This window comes from Eurytemora carolleeae, unplaced genomic scaffold (genome assembly GCF_000591075.1).
Source record: "Eurytemora carolleeae unplaced genomic scaffold, Eaff_2.0 scaffold11, whole genome shotgun sequence".
NCBI classification, from domain to species: Eukaryota; Metazoa; Arthropoda; class Copepoda; order Calanoida; family Temoridae; genus Eurytemora; species Eurytemora carolleeae.
In genome coordinates, this window is record NW_019396030.1 from 602,729 (window position 1) to 621,691 (window position 18,963).

Sequence of the window (18,963 nt, forward strand, 5' to 3'; positions counted from 1 at the left end):
TAGAAAAAAACGAAAATTGTCGCAAATTTTCGCAATATTTTTTCTTATAGCATATTAATGCGAAATTTAAAGAAAAAAGATAAAGGAATGCGAAATTTTCGGCGAAACTAAAATTTCCGCGAAACGATTTTTCCATTTCGCTAGAAAACATAAAAATACTATAGATACTAGTCCCGTAGCTAAGAAATTTAAAGAGGGGTACGGGAACAGCATCCAATCAGTAATAAAGATTGTAAAGAACGGATTGGACCGCAAACGAAAAATTGAAGACATTGATATTTTTAGATTGACAAACTAGATTTTTTACAATAGAAAGCAGTATATGAAAGGTGTTCATGTAGGAGGATGTGTACAAAAAAAGAAAGTAACGAAAATTAGTTAGTTAAAATAAACCTTTGATTAAGATTGCAAGACATTTTTTATCCTATAGCATAATAATCTCGGCCAGTCAAACCAATATGTTATGTTTTTATTTAACGAAAAAATTATTATTACACGTTGCATTGTTGTAGATTTTGGGTTTATTGTTTTTATGTCCCACTCCTGTATGCCGAATCCATTAGCGCCTGATCCAATCAGGGTTCAGTCATGTTTTTGTTTTTTATTCTGAACCAATAGAAATTGCATGGCAGTATCATCTATCTTTCTATCTATCTCATTGTCCAATTAGAGTTATGACTCCTTCAATCGGCGCTATTAGTAAATGGAAATATTTACTTCTATATACTGCAACTTTAGTGACGTACCTCTTTTTTTCCTTTCCTTGTCAATCATTTTGAAAATACACATCTATTGACGTTTGAACAAATAATTAATAAAAACTTCAGAATTATCAATGATGCTTGATTTCCTCTTTTTAGTAATATCTTTAGTCTTTGGTTTGTATCCAGGAAAGTGCCTAAAATTCAACCAATCAGAGTGGCGTGTGGCGTATGCAGAATTCCAAGCAGCCAATCAGAAGTCGGGAAATTTAAAATTTTATACGCCATTTAATGAGAGAACTTGCATTGGTCGGAATCCGGTAGGGATATCCAAAAAGGGAAAAGACCGGATTAAACAGAAATCCAAATGTCCACTGTGGATATTCAGATTAAAAGATCGGTATTAAGAATATCCAATTCTAAAGTTTTCAGAGCTGGGAACTTTAGAATAGTGGATATCGGGATTAATGCTTGATCCACTCTTTTTCTTAATCTCCAGATTAAATATTGCTTGTTGTCCTCATGAATTTAATCTCCAGATTAATTAACCGATCAGGATTAAGGATATCACATTCTAAAGTTTTCAGCTCAGCTTAGGTACCAAAAGTATACCATGTGATGAAACTGTGGCATTATATATCATCAATTATACCAATAACGATAAATATAACTTAATCCAGCAAATCTCATCTTTTTTTGGATTTTATACTTTATAAAAAAAAGGAACTTAAAGTTTTTACGAAAAAATAAAACAACATAGTATTTGCAACAATTGTTTCTTCATATAAAATCAAATTTTTACTAAAGAATTATGAGCAATATGTTTATTAATTTATAGCTTAAAAAATTCATATTTAGAACAGAATATAGGAAGGGGGGATATTGTAATATTTGTCATCAATTTTTAAAGGAAAATTAATTGTTTGAAATCATGGAAATCAATTTAAAGGGGGGGGGCTCGGCTGTATCACTCCTACAATATATTTAATGCCTGATAAGTAAATGTTTTTAGCCTAACATAAATAAACTTGTTGAATACAACTTTTACGGAGTCTTTATATTAAGTTTATATAATGGTCTCTATTAAGGAATTGAGTCTTTGTAACAAACTCTGATTTTCTAAAACCTATATTTCTTCCAACTGATGGTATAAACCTTTGATATTTCAAACTTAGATTTTTTCATCTAACAGAATTTATAGTTTGAAAAATCTAAGGTCTACGGCATTGGGTAACAAAAATATAGAGATTAGAAAATCATAGTTTGTGACAAACACTCAATTCCTTTGGATTTATTCCGCAAATCCCACGACTTCTAGTTTAATTCCTTGTTTTGAAGTAATAAATAGCAGGAAATAGCGGAACTAAGGGATAGAAGGATTGTTGGATAGAAATGGAGACAGGTGGGAAATGATAAATATTACGTTTATATATTATATCATTATATCTATGTATTGTTTAATCTGTTGCTGCGTTGAAAATAATAGAACGGAGATTAAAGTGTAAACATCTCACAGATTAAGATTAAACACATGGTTATAACGGTTTTTTGTTTCAAGAAACTATGTTAATACATGATAAATAGTTATCATTTTAAACTATGATTTAACAATTTTATTGAGTGCAGAATGCAGAAAATAAAATACTCCAATATCATCTTTTTTGCGGACATAATGGCGCGATTATCTGTAATTTTTTATATTTTCTTTGCTTGACAAACAAGTAAGTCTGATATATAGAATTTTCTATTTCATTTTTATGCAAATGTACTTGATGATAAAGTAAATAATGTTACGTCTCGTAAACTGCGTATTGCATTTATATTAGTTCAGAAATAAAAGAGTACCGAATCAGTGTTTTTATTTTTTTTTCGAACAAATAATGGGAACCTGACACAGCTACCACTAATGACAGTTCTCTAGACACAGAATGTTTAAATCAAATTTATTTGATTTGATTTGAAGTACAGTTGTGTTACCCCTGTATGGATAAGACTTGAATAGTTACAACTTTAAAAATACGTATACACTCTGCGCAAAAGGTTCTCTTATTTCTTACGTTCTTTGATTCTAACCATTATAGATTCCTTCCTTCTTTTTATCTTTACCTAATGCAACAATAGCTCTTATATTGCTTAAAGTACTAGTCTCCGGGTTTAAACTCCTACAGTCGACTGTTGGACGAGACGGAGATAACATGTGGTTTTGTTCACACGGTACGGACTCTTAACACCAATTCTTGTAAACTAATGATTATCCTGAAATATGTAGACAAAGAAATGGTTACACATTAAACTGAAACACATATTTAACAAGAATTTAAATAAGCAGCAATATACTGGATATTTTAGATTGCTTCAACAAATTTACAAATATGATTATTAAATAAAAACTTTCGTTTATATCATATTAAAATTTATTATATTAGCTCTCATGTGTTTAGCTTATGACAACGGTTTAAAATGTTTTTATTACTAAAACAATTATTTTTTTGAACTATTAGAATATAATCCTTAACTTTTGATCAAAATGAAATAGACACATTCAATATTTACATGCTAAATGTTTAATTATACGGACAATGCACATATTTAACACTCTTTGATTAAGAAATATTTAATATTTTCATAGCTCGCTGAAACCTTCCAGTTTAGTGCGGATTCAAGGAGAAGCCGCCATATGGTTTAGAAGGATGGTCGTAATCAAAGTTTTATGTCAACACTTTAATCAATAATTCATTTAGTTTTACTGTAATATTCTTAATAGTCTTATTCTTTTACATTTTTATATTTTAAGCATTGTATAATTGAAAATCTTTCGCACTTCGGGGATTAGAAATTTTTAGTGATTCAATCAAATTGTAGGAATCAGATTGTAGTGAACAGTTAATGTGCGTTCAAATAGATTCAGTCTGCTTATTAAAAGTTTCATCAACCTTAAAGACAAGGTCGACTTTGAATTGTCTACCGCTCTAACTCAGAGATACTGTAGCCCCTTATATTTTAGGACTACTATAAAGCACTTGCTGTTAGCTTTGGTTTTAAGATGTAATTGGCAAAATTCTCATCGATTTTTGCTAGAGAGCTTGGGACCTTTAAATCATGTACATTCTTTGTACAACTCCTTTAAATCATGTACATTCTTTGTACAACTCCTAAGTTAAACATAAATGTTATATACTCCTGCTGTATTATTAAGTAGGTTTAAATTTACTCAAAAATAGAAGAATCAACTTTATTATCTTTTTTGAGATTTAAAATTTCAGTTCATAAAGTACAGGCTGTACATATAAAAATTACAATCTTACATTTAAATACATTTTTTAACATTGTTAACTCGAAAAAGGTCTATTTTACGGCGATACAGATATACCCTACAATTACAAATAATCAACATTTTGTAATTATTGCAATACTTCTATTTAATACTAGGCTTCCGCTTTGCAGCCATCTTCGAGTTTAACTTTTGATTGTTGCTCTAGCTACGGCATTTTCTCTTTTTAAGTTATCAAACAATAACAATAAATATTTCACGTTTTTTCCGTGAATTCTGAAAAATTGGGCCAGATCGGTTCAGCCGTTTTGACGTTAACTGGGTACAAACAAACAAACAAACAAAGAGACAAGCTAACAAAGTATAAATATTGATGCCTCTTTCGCTGAAATGATATTTCTAGTTTATGAAAAGTGAAAAATTATATTTGAGACATTAAGATACACAAGTCGATTTTGTTTTATAATAATTAAAGAGAAGAATAAGAAACTTAGCTTTAATTACAAAATTCAAAGAAGGAATTGGAAGGTAAAGCTGTTAAGATACACATATAAATCTAAAAGAACCCAAGATACACAAATGTTCTAGTTTTGCATAAATTTTATTGATAACTATTGCTTTAAGAATGAAAAGTATAGAAATAAAAAAACCTCTTTTTTATTATTTTGCTAAATTATGTTATTTAAATCCTAATCAATTTAATTTTCAGGACCAGTATAGATCAGATCAGACTAGGACGGATAACTATTTTTCGCCATGATTTTCCTCAGAGATTCTACATTGCTCTTTTTCTCCTTCTGTCTAGTCTACATAAACGGAACCCAGACACTGGTCGATTCTAAAATAAATACAATAACCAGGTTTACCAAAGATCTCGGAAACCTTAATCCATTTTCAAGCTCTCATCCGTTTAGAAACCTCCTAAACCATTCTGGCAGTTCCAGTTCAAATTCCAAACCTTCATATAAACCTAAGCCGAGTTACAGAGCTCCGAAACCAAGCTACAAGTCTCCTGGTTCAGGCTCGAAAAAACCAAGCTATAAACAGAACAATTCTGCGAACCAAAAGCCAAGCTATGGAAGTAGTAGTTCTCTACGAGCTCCAACCTCTACCGGAGTACAAGGATACAACGGAGGACAAGGGACCACCGGAGCCGGGTCTACATTGACTCGAGAGGAGCTACTTACTCTGGTTCTACAGATGCACAGTATGATTCATGAATTGATAGAAGAGAACAATGAATCCTACGGGACTCCCCTGGGTAAACCTATTAATGGTGGATCAACACAGTCTCTTCCTACATATGGGACTGCAAGCCAAGCTTTAGAATCCTATGGAGTAAGCAACAGTCAACCCTTAAATTCATTTAATTCACAGAACTCTCTTCCAACATACGGAGGTTCCAATCGTCCTGCTCAGGCACCAAACTCATATGTAGGACCGACTGCAATCCCTTCATCAGCATCCGTAGGTTACAGTGGTGCATCTTCAGCAACCTCGGGATACAGTGGTCCATCCTCAGCCTCCTCGGTATACAGTGGTTCATCCTCGGCCTCCTTAGGATTCAGTGGTCCATCTTCATCCTCTTCAGGATACGGTGGTCCGTCCTCAGTCTCTTCAGGATACAGTGGCCCCTCTGGATCATCTGATATACAGGCAACCTTTAGTGGTTCCGTTCAGCCTTCATACAACTCAGCCTCTACATCTTCTTCCTCCGTATCCTCAGCATCTGAAGCTTCAGATAGTTACGGAGATCCTATTGCTGATCCTGTTATTAGTTCAACCCTGGACCAGATAGTTAACACTCTCTCAGCTTATCAATCAAACCAACCTAATCTGCAGTCGAGCCAAAGAAATCAGGCCAGCTATAAATCAAATACAAGAACCAGGCGGAAGAATGAGTTCGTACCTTCTCCTAAATGGTACCCAGATGAAACAGAATCTGAGGATAGTGTTGTTACAAACCCACAGAGGATCAGAGCTATCCTTGCAATTCTAGAAAACCGTAGGATAGATGAGAGTTCTCCAAGTAACGTGAGCAAACGTAATATCGAGGATATTCTGGAGCTCTTAGACCTAGATCTTGAACAGGATGCAGAGTATCTAGTTGAAGATTTTGCAGTAAACCAGGAGCATGAACTTATCCTTGAATCCTTCTTTAAACGAAAATAGATCTAATTATTATTATTATTATTGTTCTTCTATTCAAGCAGAATTTACTGTTAAAACTCACTTGTAAGATTTATTTGTTATATGAATAAAAAGAAACTTAGTTTTCCTCATTTACCCGAGTTGATAATATCCAGCAAAATAATGAATTGAACAATTATAATTTTAAAACAAAAACAAACCTAGAACCAAAATTAAAACAAAAACAAACCTAGAACCAAAATTTGGATTTAAGTAAGGGGGAAACTATTTTATCGAAAATGTTAAGTCCTACTTACACCAACAAATAAATTATAAAATGAAAAATAAGAAGCCGCTTTTATAATTGCCTATAATTTGTTTAATTTTGAACTGATTTTTACGATTTCAACATTTTGATGTAGTTTGAGATGGTTATTTTGATACCAATTTTGATATATTTCAACCTTTTTTCTGCTTACTAGTAAATTGATATTCACAAAAAAGCAAATCTTAAAAAGTTTGAAGAAGTTGTACAAAATTTCACCTTTATTCTTTTATTGCATTGAAGAAACTTTAACAAGATGGATCCTGAGCATTTTTATAAATAAGTGCTCCATTCACCTTTATTTAATTTAAATAAACAAGCGATGTTGGAACTGTTCAGGCTAAAGCAACCTTAGACTTTTAACAATTTTTATCTCGTACAATTTTCGATTTTTTAAACCACCCTAGAACTTATTGAAGTCAGAATTATATAATTATGAAAATTGAGTTAGTCTGTAAAAATAAAAATATTAAAGCATTTTTCATGAGAACCACGGTGTTTACTTGCATATATCAGTCAGTATAAGAAACCTTTTTAGAGCTAAGAAATATTCGCGTCGGTAGGTTCTTTGACATAATCTTAGAAGTTTGTAGAATTTGGGCAAACCTATTTCTTTTTTACACTGTAAGGATTTTAAAATTTGTGCGAATATGCAGAATTCCCAGCAGAAATATCATATTTAGCCTGTTGGTTGAAAAATGTGAACTGTGGTTTACAATCTCAAGGTTAACCATGTTTTACAATCTAGTATGTACATAAAATAACTGTAGTTTTATCGTAGACTGTAGACTGTAGACTGAAGACTGTAGACTTAGACTGTAGACTGTAGACTATGTAGACTGTAGACTGTAGACAGTAGACTGTAGACTGTAGACTGTAGACTGTAGACTGTAGACTGTAGACTGTAGACTGTAGACTGTAGACTGATGACTGTAAACTGTAGACTGTAGACTGTAGACTGTAGACTGTAGACTGTAGACTGTAGACTGTAGACTGTAGACTGTAGACTGTAGACTGTAGACTGTAGACTGTAGACTGTAGACTGTAGACTGTAGACTGTAGACTGTAGACTGTAGACTGTAGACTGTAGACTGTAGACTGTAGACTGTAGACTGTAGACTGTAGACTGTAGACTGTAGACTGTAGACTGTAGACTGTAGACTGTAGACTGTAGACTGTAGACTGTAGACTGTAGACTGTAGACTGTAGACTGTAGACTGTAGACTGTAGACTGTAGACCGTAGACTGTAGACTGTAGACTGTAGACTGTAGACTGTAGACTGTAGACTGTAGACTGTAGACTGTAGACTGTAGACTGTAGACTGTAGACCGTAGACTGTAGACTGTGGACTGTAGACTGTAAACTGTACGAAACTAATTAGAGGTAAAATTATGTAGATTTGTTCATTTATTAAAGCATACTGCCCAATACCTAGCCATCTGTTAAGCATCAAATAGATTGTTAAGTACAATAAATGGCAACGTAGTATTTGTACATTCTCAGTACAGATGTATTCCTACATCACAAGTGTCAACTCAGTATTGAGTCCGACAAAATTATTAATAATATTGATAATTTTAAAATAAAGAGCTTATCTTACAGTGAAAAAGGTGCAATTTGATGCATTATTTATTTTCTGTTTTTACACTTTTTTATTTAATCTTGGAAAACATGTCAGATAATGTGAGAAAATTTCGTTTTCCTAGCTATATTTTACACTTGTGACGTCGTGTATAATTGATCCATTTCTCTGTTGCCACCTATTGTACTTGATATTCTATTTGGTTAAGCATAAAGCAAAACATAATGCTAGGACCCCCAATATTTGTACGACGCAGCATTCATTACTGTGCCTTAAAATTATTTTTATAATTAAGGTAAGATTGTGGAGATTGAACAAATATGCAATATCTGGACCTTTGTAGGCTACCAAGAAAGAAGACCATATCTTTAAAATTCGATCTGAAAATGATAAAATATATATAATTTATTGATTTGTTAAGATTGAAGGCGAATTTAAGTTGGCATAGTTTTATTTGCAAATGGATTTCATTATAATGCATAGTTTGTTCTCCAGGCGTTTAGAATGTTTTCACATATATTTTTAGGGGTTTATATGTACAAAAATACATTATATGTACAAAAAGAAAAAAACCCCAGTGACTAATAAATTTTATTTGTGAAAAAAAAATTTATTTTATTTTCACCTTTATTATTATCTGTTATTTATTATTATTTATTATTTTATCATGTATCAATCCAGCTTTTAGATTCTAGGTTCAACCCAGTAATTAAGTTTTTATTCTGCATTTTCTCTTGTTGGCTATTCATATCTGAGTAGGAGTCTTCTTAATTCTCTGTTAATCTATTTCTGTATTTTTGCCAGCCTCCAAATTGCTCCTATGATGTTATGAATGTCAGGATGTGAAAAAGGCTTGAATTCAGAAACATAGGAAATGGGGAATTATCCCCAGTTTTAGGAAGTTTGAAAGGGGTATTAAGGGATCCCTACTTTTCCTCATTAGCCACCGTGGATGGAATTTTGGTAACCCTTTTCTACCATCAAAAAAAAAATTGAGTGGATGCCCCTCCCATAGGTCATAACTCCTTCCCTTACTAACCCTTCCCACAAGAAGGAGGGTATGCTACTTCATCAGTCATGTGTAGGATGATCGGTTAGATATCATCCTGTCTGCTTGATCTTCATCAGTCATGTGTAGGATGATCGGTTAGATATCATCCTGTCTGCTTGATCTTCATCAGTCATGTGTAGGATGATCGGTTAGATATCATCCTGTCTGCTTGATTTCTGTATTTTGTAATTTCCAGCTTACTCCCTTCAAGTACAGCTGAGTTAAAGGTACGTGTGGTCCAAGTACAGCTGAGTTAAAGGTACGTGTGGTTCAAACGACGGCCGGACTTTAACTGTTGGTTCTTATAAATAACTCCCAAAAACGCTTGACCCTTTATGCAAAATGTGATATTTCTTATACCAAAATCATTTAATTAATTAATAGAATAGAATGAATTAGAATGGATNGGCGGTCAATTGAAACCCGGTTTTTGACAGATTTAAGCCGCGGTTCAAATTCATTAAATTCGAATACCGGAAATGAAATTGGTGGTTTCAAATCTTCAAGTTTTAAGTCATCTTTTATTAGTAAACCAAGTGCATACAATTTTACACATATTCAAGATTCTGAATGGAAACCAAGAATCGATATAACTAATGTCTGGAAGAAATTCAACATTACATTTTAAACAAATCTCTGAAAATATTTACAAAATGAATTTTGTTATTCAAGATATTTTAAAACTTTTTCGAAAGCAGATGTAGTAGGAGTTACAGTTCAATTACCGCACCCTGTACCGTTTACTTTAGTAAATGTGTATATAAAATTACATTATATATATTTAGGAAAAATGTTATTACGTAGATATCTAATGATAGTTCTACTACTATAACCCCTAGTATTGTGTAAACGTCAGCCTGGATATTTAAAGGTTTTGTCTCCGGATGTAGGAAGCACACCATCTGGTGGTAACCACCCAGCATCCCCCCCCCCCTCAGCACCCTCCTCCTTGTCCTTTCCTCCTCCCTCAACTCATACCAAATGTTAACTCTCACAAATTATTATTAAACTCATATTTTCTTATTAAACATTTATATTTAATAATAATAAAAATAATAGGTTTATTGATATTGGTGAGTTAACATATATACAGGGTGCAATTGTCATGTGTAGACCAAATTGAAATCTATCTAAAACTAGCTAAAATAAAATCTAAACCAAAATGTTTTTCAAGGCCACATGCGTTAAATGAATAGGAAGCCTCACAATATAGGATTGTCTAAAATCAACTCCATGATGCAGGATATGTCCATTGCCCATGCAGCAGGCACGTCCTCAACGCCTATTTGTAATACGCGTAGTAAAATTGATCTCAGATTAAATACTAAGGATTTTTAAAGGCAAAAAATAAACTATATAAGTTATATATAACATATGCAGCATATGTATCACATCTATATATATATAAAGTTGTAAACTCTGTTTTTTTTATCCGACTATAAATCAAGAACCCCTGGACCATTTTGCCTCAAATTTTGATTGGGGAACTCGGGAGACCCACGGGAATGTTCTTAGTTTGATTTGGAGATTCTAAGTTGAGTAGCAAAAATTCAGTTTCCCGGTAAAATCTTTCAAACTATATAAGTTATATACTTTCTGAAGTGTTGAGTAGACTCAAAGAAAACAATATTTGACAGTTTAGAAAACAAAACAAAAATGTTGTCATTAAAATTATATAAGGAAGTGTCCAATTTTAAGTTGCACGCCGCTAATAAATAGATTCATTTGTTTGATGATACAGATTTGTGTTCATCCGTTTAAGATTTTTTTCTTATGTTGGATGTTTTTTATTTGCGAGGTTTCAGGCTTTCATTTATTTTTTTTAATAATCCTGATTAAAAACCTGAGTCTGGAACCTGATTGAGAACCAACCCTGCAGGTTTATTCTGCGCCTTATATTAGTAGATAAACAAATATCAGACCTGCAGTTTCTATTTATGAAAAATAACTTTTTTTACAATTTGGTCTTAGGTTTATTAGAATATGTCTAAACCAATTAATACGGCTTGGCGTTTTTCAACTTCTTGAAAACAAATCGAGGAATGCACTAACACAATCTACGTTTTTATACAGAAATTTAGTATTACATATTGGTGTGTATTGGCCTATCTCCCAGATACTTTATTCTCTATAAAAATGGTTAAAAATACAAGGATGCTTTTAGTAATGGCTATTAACTTTGTTAGTTAAGAATAAAAAAAAAAATAACATTCTAACATTTAAAATCTGTATTCCGTTAGAGTTTCCTTTTATCAAACTATGCAAAATATTGAAGTAAAGGGAAAACCAAGCCAAAAAACAAACAAATTTGAAATTTGTAAAAACAAATTTAAAAAAAAATCCAACCCATCACTGAATTAATGATAACCCTATTATGAAGGATTCTTGAGAAACCACTGTGAGGATAGTACTTACTTACAAGAGAAATTCAGGCAGTTCCATCATATTTGGCTAGTTTTAATAAAGCTCTCTGCATGGAGATTATATCGGTATAATTGGATGGATTTCTATGTTATATGAAATTAAAATCCGAACGGAATTCCGTTTAACTAAAATTTTGCCTTTCGAGTGTACATAAATGTTGAACAGCCTTTGGTTTTATATGCACTCAGAAGCTAATATTTGCAATATAAATTGTATGGTAAAATGGAGGAAAAAATAAAATTGATAGGTTGCCATTTTTATCTAAATAGAGATTTTTTCCCCCAAAAAAGTCAACCCACTCAACTTAGAATTATTTTAAAACCAAGGTAAGCAATATCCCGTGGATCTCCCGTGTTCCTCAATCAGAATTTGAGGTAAATCAGTCAATGGGTTCATGAGTTATGATCGGACATACAAACATACTAAGCTAAGAATTAAAAAAAAATTAGAGCATTCCTCGAGCTTTTACCGAGTTCCCCAATCAAAATTTGAGACAAATTAAAAAAAAGGGTTTATGCAGACAAACAAACAATCAGACAGACAAACAGAGATTGCTACTTAAAAATTGTTAAAATCTCTAATAAATCCCATAATTAGAGTTTGAAAAATAAATATTTTTGTCAATATGTGTTCTTAATAACTTGATTTTACTAAATTAATTGTATGAATTCAACAAAATTATGTCTTCATGTTGTAAACGGCTTTTATTTAAAATGTAACATTATTAAGCTGAATATTACTATGAATGCAAACTTTACACTATGATGTTTCTATATATATAAAGGAAATTTTCTAATCCCTTTATCTTGGCAACCTGATGGCGGACAACCTTGATACTTCATACTTAAGCTATTTGATCTAACAAAATTCATAGTTTGAAATATCTAAGGTCTACGACAGGTATTAGAAAATCTGAGTTTGTGAAAAAGACTCAATTCCTTTGTAATCTCTGTTTGTTTTTCCGATCATAACTCAGGAACCCCTGGACCATTTTGCCTCAAATTTTGATTGGAAGACCTGGCAGACCCACTGGAATGTTTTTAGCTTGGTTTTTAGATTCTAAGTTGAGTGGGTCGACTTTAATAGCGACAATTTTGTTTCCCGGTCAAATCATTCAAGTGCGAGTAAACGGCGCGGCGGGAGTAGCTTTTAGTTACATTGACAGCGCTGGGTTTCCAAGCGAGTGTAATTATATATATAAAGTTGTAAACTCTGTGTGTCTGTCTGTTTGTTCGATCATAACTTGGGAACTCCTGGATTAATTTGCCTCAAATTTTAATTGGGGAACTCGGGAGACCCACGGGAATGTTCTTAGTTTGATTTGGAGATTCTAAGTTGAGTAGCAAAAATTCAGTTTCCCGGTAAAATCTTTCGTGCGCGTAAATGGCGGGAGTAACTTTTATTAACCTGGACAGCGCTGGGTTCCCAAGCTAAAACATGTATATATCTATGCTTGAGAAAAATATATATATATTTATTTTATTCAATAATTGGTTAGTAGCTGGGATCAAATGCGATTTCGTGTAATTCGCACCGTAGTTACAAAATACATAATAAAAAACTGAGACCTGTCTAAATGGTTAGTAATTGTAGATTTTTTTCAAACGTTTTCATTATTTAGGTTTAAAATGCCTGCTAGTTTAAATGCGGAGCAGCTAACTTTCCAATTAGCTAACCTAAAAGTTGAACTTCAGGAAAAAATACTTAACGAAAAAATTAATTTTACTTAGTTCTTATCTTTTCTTCAATTTTTTTTTTTAAATTCCGACTATCTTTAATCGATAATTCGTTAGATCCAAGTTAACAGGAAAAGAATGTAGAACTGCTAATAGGAACGGAGAAGGTTTGCAGAGAGTTTTTAAATCTGAACCTACCCGTGGAATCAGAGGTAAGATATATATTTATTTAGTATTATTCTAGATCCAGGATGAAAACTGATTTACTAAGACGGGAAGATTAACACATAATTTATACAACCAGCTATAGAGGATAAATCGAGAGCTTTCGCGGTAATTTATCTAAATAAATCTATATATATATTTAGGAAACATGTTATTACGTAGATATCTAATGATAGTTCTACTACTATAAAAAAAAAACATCAAACACTGTAATGTGGAGAACGAGTATATTTTTTATACAACGAAAGAGCTGAGTTCTTGCCACACACTCTAATTTTTTAATCCCTATATCGTTATTTATAACACGAGTCATAGATATTTCAAACTAGGAATTCTGTTATATCTAATAGTTTGAAATATCAAAGGTTCACACCATCATGTTGCAAATATATAGGGATTAGAAAATTATAGTTTGTGAAAAGTAAAGAAAGGGAAGGGACTGTTTTTTGGATGTATGGAATGCCCCTATATTTTTGAAAGTAGCACAAATAAACCCGTATTGCAAAAAATGTCTCTAAGGACCGAAACAATAGATTCTTTCTGTGAATATTTATATCCAACATTATCGCTTAAACTACCTTCTACAGCTACTTTATGTGGTTTTTTTTAATGATTTTACAAGCACAGAGTAGGTATTTTTTATATATATTCTATACTCTTTGGTTACAAGTAAAAATATATGGAGCTCAAACGAAATGTAGTTTTTAATCTAGATTCTTGATGTCGGAGTGGGGTTCGGAGTTCTCTCTGCATCTCTCCAAACCTGTGGTTTCTCAAATATTGATGCACTAGATGAGGATCTACCTACACTAAGACGACTCCAAGCTTTGCGTATGTACAGAAATTACATCTGGAAAGATATTTCTGGCCTTAACTCGACAGGAAAGCATTTACAAATGCATTTAATTATTTCTATAAAAAATCTATCTTTAAAGAAAAAAATTTTAGGACTCCGCGAAGAAATATACGACGTGGTTTTATCTTCTGAAGGGATATCTTCACATAATATCAACCCATCCCAAATATTGGAAATGTTGAGGTAAACGATCAAAAGATAAAATTTTTAATAATTTCATTTTTTAAATCCTATCACTGAAATTTGGGTTAGTTTGTATGGTTCATTTTTACAAAGAAGCCTAAACTTTCTGAAAGAAGTTGAGTCTTTACAAAATTTGACTTTTGGCAAAGACTAAATTCCTTTGCTGACCAACCTGGTTGCCAAGGTTGGAACATCAAACCGATATATTTTAAGTTTTGCAATGCATAATATTATTATAAAAATGTATTTAAAAGAATCCTAAAGCCCGGTGGTCACTTACTCTTTACAATGAACTCCCATGAGATGACTGCAGAGAGAGGCCTGTTTGATCTCAACCTTTCTAGTTTTACCAAGGTCAGTAGTTGGAAATCGAAAATCTCTTTACACCTTTTAATGTCGACAAATCACATTTTTTTCGTTCTTTCTCATTTTTAATCCTTTTCCTCTCCCGCCTCAAAAACCAATTTAATTACATTCCCTCGGAACGGGCCTATGCATTCTTTAGTCTAAATATACATATATGGAATTGTGTATAATCGGCGGGCAATTTTATTGATCTAAATACTGTGAACTACAGGGTGTCCCAAAAAACATGGGAATTCAGTGACGAATTGGATATCGTCTTTGTTATGAATTAGCATTGTAATACCTAATTTCAATAGCCATAATATTATTATGTCTGCTAGAGTTTATATTATGAAAGGAGTAAAAGACTGTAAAGATGTATCTATGTCTCCACAAGATGAACAGTGAAGACGGACCAATTTTCTTGTTTTACTATAAGTACAATCGTTTGCAGTCAAAACATAAACAAACAAAATGTAAACATAGCAGACGAAACTCTTACAGATTACAGCTTTCTCATTAGGTATAACTATACTAAATCGAAGAATTATTTATAAAGACGATATCGAATTCGTCACTGAATTCCCATGTTTATTGGGACACCCTGTATGTGGTTTTAAGCCTACGGTGTCTATAACATCAAATTAAACGGTGCTACTACATTTTTTCTAGATTTTGCCAAGTACATCGAGCAAAAGTAATTTAATTTACTATACAATATTTTTTAATGTTTAAATCATCCCTTATCGTATTATTTAGGGTTAGGTATTGTCTTTCTGAGGCGCCGCAGGTTATAAGAGTGGCCAAGCATTACGCTCGGAAAGTTTTTTTTACCTGGAAACAAGAAATATATTGCTAAAATTATAGACTAGGAATGTCGTATCGCCGTTTACGCGCCTGTTTAAATTTTCAAGTTTGTCTATTTTTCTTCGTTTTTTTTTCAACACATAATTGATATTGGTGAATTTCAGATTTAATTAAAGAAACTCGATTATTTGTTCAGGAAGGCAGATGTGAGCTGGTGAAGAAGGAAAAGTTTACAGACTCAGGAGCATGTGAGATCGGAGTGTTCTACCTGATGAGAAGGCTACCAACTCATCTACCAGAATATCTGGACAAACCGGTTTCTAAGTATGTATATATTTATTTCTTTACATACACTAGCTTTGACATAAGTTAACCAACTAAACTTATTTAAAATCTAGCCTAACTAAACACATCCCGTAGTTTTACCGAGTCCCATAATCAAAATTTGAGGCAAATCAGTCATGGGTGGGAGGTTCATGAGTTTTAATGGGACATACAATTACAAAGAAACAGAAAAACAGAGATTACTACTTAAAATATACCAATTTCAGGTTTAAATTAAAGCTTTTCTCATTTGGAATTATAAAACGTCCACAATTTTAAAGAAATATTTATCGTAAAATTTATGATTTAAGTGTTAAATACTTTTTAAGTCACATTTTTCAAATCACAAAAAGACTAAACAGAAGTTTCTCTTTTCATATTTAAAAATAAAAATAATCTATTCTTACAGAAAAATACAAAATATTTTATAAAGGGAGATGATTTGAAGCTTCTTATTTTAAGTGAGATAGAGGAAACTGTTACCAAGGTTCTAGTTGATACTTCAGACCCTGAAACTATCGTAAAGTTTTACGATTCTTGGAGTGAGAAATATGCTGAAGATTTAATTCTCATCGGGAACTATACAGGTTTTTTTTTCTATCCATACTCAAGCTGGTTAAGTTTTTTTCTAGCCTTTTGTTACACCCTTGAGCTTGCTACATTGTTTCTCGCATGTTGGTTCTTAGGTTGGTCTTATCCAAAAAACTGTTCAATTGTCATTTAGAATTCTGTTGTTATTTCCACTGCACCCTATTTCTAATTTTAGGACATATTAAGTGTGTCGAGGCATTTCTTAGACTTAACCTGGATCACAGTGTTCAGGTAAAGGGAGTCCCAAGAAACGATACTATACCAGATTTTGACAGATTAGCAGCCTATAAAGTCTGGAAAACTATCACACGGTAAACTTGATGTCCTGTTTAAAAGTCTAGACCCCATTTTACCCCCTTAAATGTAGATTTTTCGTATTTGCTATTTTATACTTTTTGTTGGGCTATTTAAGTATATAAGGGATCTTACGCTTTTTTTGACGGTTTTTAAATTAGAGATAAAATATGACTGAAATATTCCGACAGAGACGGGATGCACTTCGTTGTAGTTAGTTTCAAGTGCTCCAGACTTCAAGATTGAGATAAACAGACTAAACGACTATTATATGGAAACTAATAATAGATAATTTTGTTAGATCCTAGATCTAGCTGCAGGAACAGGATTACTAGGAGCTGAAGTGATAAAGCATGGATATGATAATATTGATGGAATGGATTCAAGTCCGGGTATGTTAGCACAGGTATTAAAACTTAACGTATTATTGCATGACTGTGGATTTGTTTTTAATAAATTGCGCTAAAATGTTGTGTGGAACCCTAAATGTCCATTGTCCAAGGCTTTTGACAGAATGCTACATTTATAAAATTTGGCATGAATTTTAAGTCCTTGACTTGAATCTTACATAAATCTCATTACAGTGTTCTTTGACTGAAGTACTGGTTTTGAAATTTCAACCATTTACCCACAATGTTTATATATAAAAGCATCTCAAAAAAAGCCTAATTACGTTGATTATTTAAGGCGAGAAAACTGGGTATCTACAAGAATTGTATCCAGGCGTGTATAGGCAAACTTGGATCAATCCCAGTCAATAGGGAAACATATGACGTCATTCTGATGGCCAATGGATTTGCTCCAGGTAAGCTTTCCTTAATTCATGTGAAAGTGAAAAGCCTTCTTTATTAGATAATGGCGCGCAAATACAACAGTATCTTTCAACCTACAATATTTTGGGTTTCAGGGCAGATTTATCCGTCCTCTCTCCCTGAGATGCTCCGTGTTCTCCGTCCTGGTGGATATCTTCTCTGGACAATGAAGGACGGGTTTCAACTCACTAGTCCTAAGTTTGCTGTATTAGATTCTTACATTCAGGTTTTACGGAAACTAAAAACTCAATTATTTAAAGAAAAATATGAAACAATTAAGATGTTATGGCATTTTTTTAATTATTGTGGTTTAACAATGGGCACGAGAGTGCGGCGGATTGAAAAATAGAGACCGTTATATAATACGTATTTTTCATTTTCGGATTTGCTTAGGACTTGGTTCGACAGGAATCTGTTCAACTTTTGGTTGGACCAGTCGTCTTCCAAAAATTTCTTCTTGACCATCCTGGCAGGTATATACAAACAGATATTAAATATGTTTTTTAGTTTTGATAACTAATTTTACGATTGAGATAAAAAAATTGTTTCCTTTTATTTATTATAAAAGATAAAGTTCGTTTTTCTCTCATCATTTTTAAGAATAACTGTTTAAATTTATCAATACTTATAGACAGGCCCGAAACCAGGGGGGGGTCCAAGGGGTTAGGTGCCTGGTGCACCCCCCTTTCTCCTAAACGGGGATGCAATGACGAATTTGCACCCGCCTCCCTCTTTCTTTAAATAAGTTGCTTGGTATAATCTTCTCTTGAACACTTGAGATATTAGCATTAAAAGTTTTAAAAATTTGTTATCATTCTGTTTACTGTAAAGATTATATGCTATAATATCTGAACAGTGAACAATTCTTTACTAAAGCTATTCCCGTCAGACCAACCAACCAAATTACACCCTCTAGCTTTGAAAATATTTGTCCTGGGGTAAGGTTTTCAGAGTGAACTTGTTTGTTGTTCTTTCGCATATGTCGAATAGATAATTTAGATATATTCACGTTCAGGTTCTATATGCTCAGATATATTCACGTTCAGGTTCTATATGCTCAGATATATTCACGTTCAGGTTCTATATGCTCAGATTTATCGTTAGGAGAGATATATTCCTAGAGGATATTATTTTATCGTTAGGAGAGTTATATTCCTAGAGGATATTCATTTATCGTTAGGAAAGTTATATTCCTAGAGGATATTATTTTATCGTTAGGAGAGTTATATTCCTATAGGATATTCATTTAACGTTAGGAGAGTTATATTCCTATAGAAAATTTTTTATTGTTGGGAGAGTTAAATTCCTATAAAATATTTTATTATCTTTAGGAGAGTTATATTCATATAAAATATTAATTTATCG

At 32.6% G+C, this 18,963-nt stretch overlaps 2 protein-coding genes across 2 annotated transcripts; both read left to right on the forward strand.

Moving 5' to 3' along the window:
- The first annotated feature begins 2,836 nt into the window (after positions 1–2,836).
- On the forward strand, positions 2,837–6,258 carry LOC111696193 (probable ATP-dependent RNA helicase ddx17). Its single transcript, XM_023465743.1, has 2 exons — positions 2,837–2,915; positions 4,682–6,258. Exon 2 carries the CDS (start codon positions 4,729–4,731, stop codon positions 6,142–6,144), a length of 1,416 nt encoding a protein of 471 aa, XP_023321511.1. The 5' UTR covers positions 2,837–2,915; positions 4,682–4,728; the 3' UTR covers positions 6,145–6,258.
- Positions 6,259–13,078: 6,820 nt separating this feature from the next.
- Positions 13,079–18,734, forward strand: LOC111696069 (uncharacterized). The gene is made up of 13 exons (XM_023465594.1): positions 13,079–13,179; positions 13,293–13,373; positions 14,100–14,268; positions 14,335–14,425; positions 14,680–14,779; positions 15,774–15,901; positions 16,364–16,488; positions 16,668–16,723; positions 17,088–17,192; positions 17,474–17,591; positions 17,694–17,824; positions 17,992–18,071; positions 18,614–18,734. The coding sequence occupies exons 1-13, from the start codon at positions 13,114–13,116 to the stop codon at positions 18,717–18,719; spliced, it is 1,356 nt and encodes a 451-aa protein (XP_023321362.1). The 5' UTR covers positions 13,079–13,113; the 3' UTR covers positions 18,720–18,734.
- Positions 18,735–18,963: the final 229 nt, after the last annotated feature.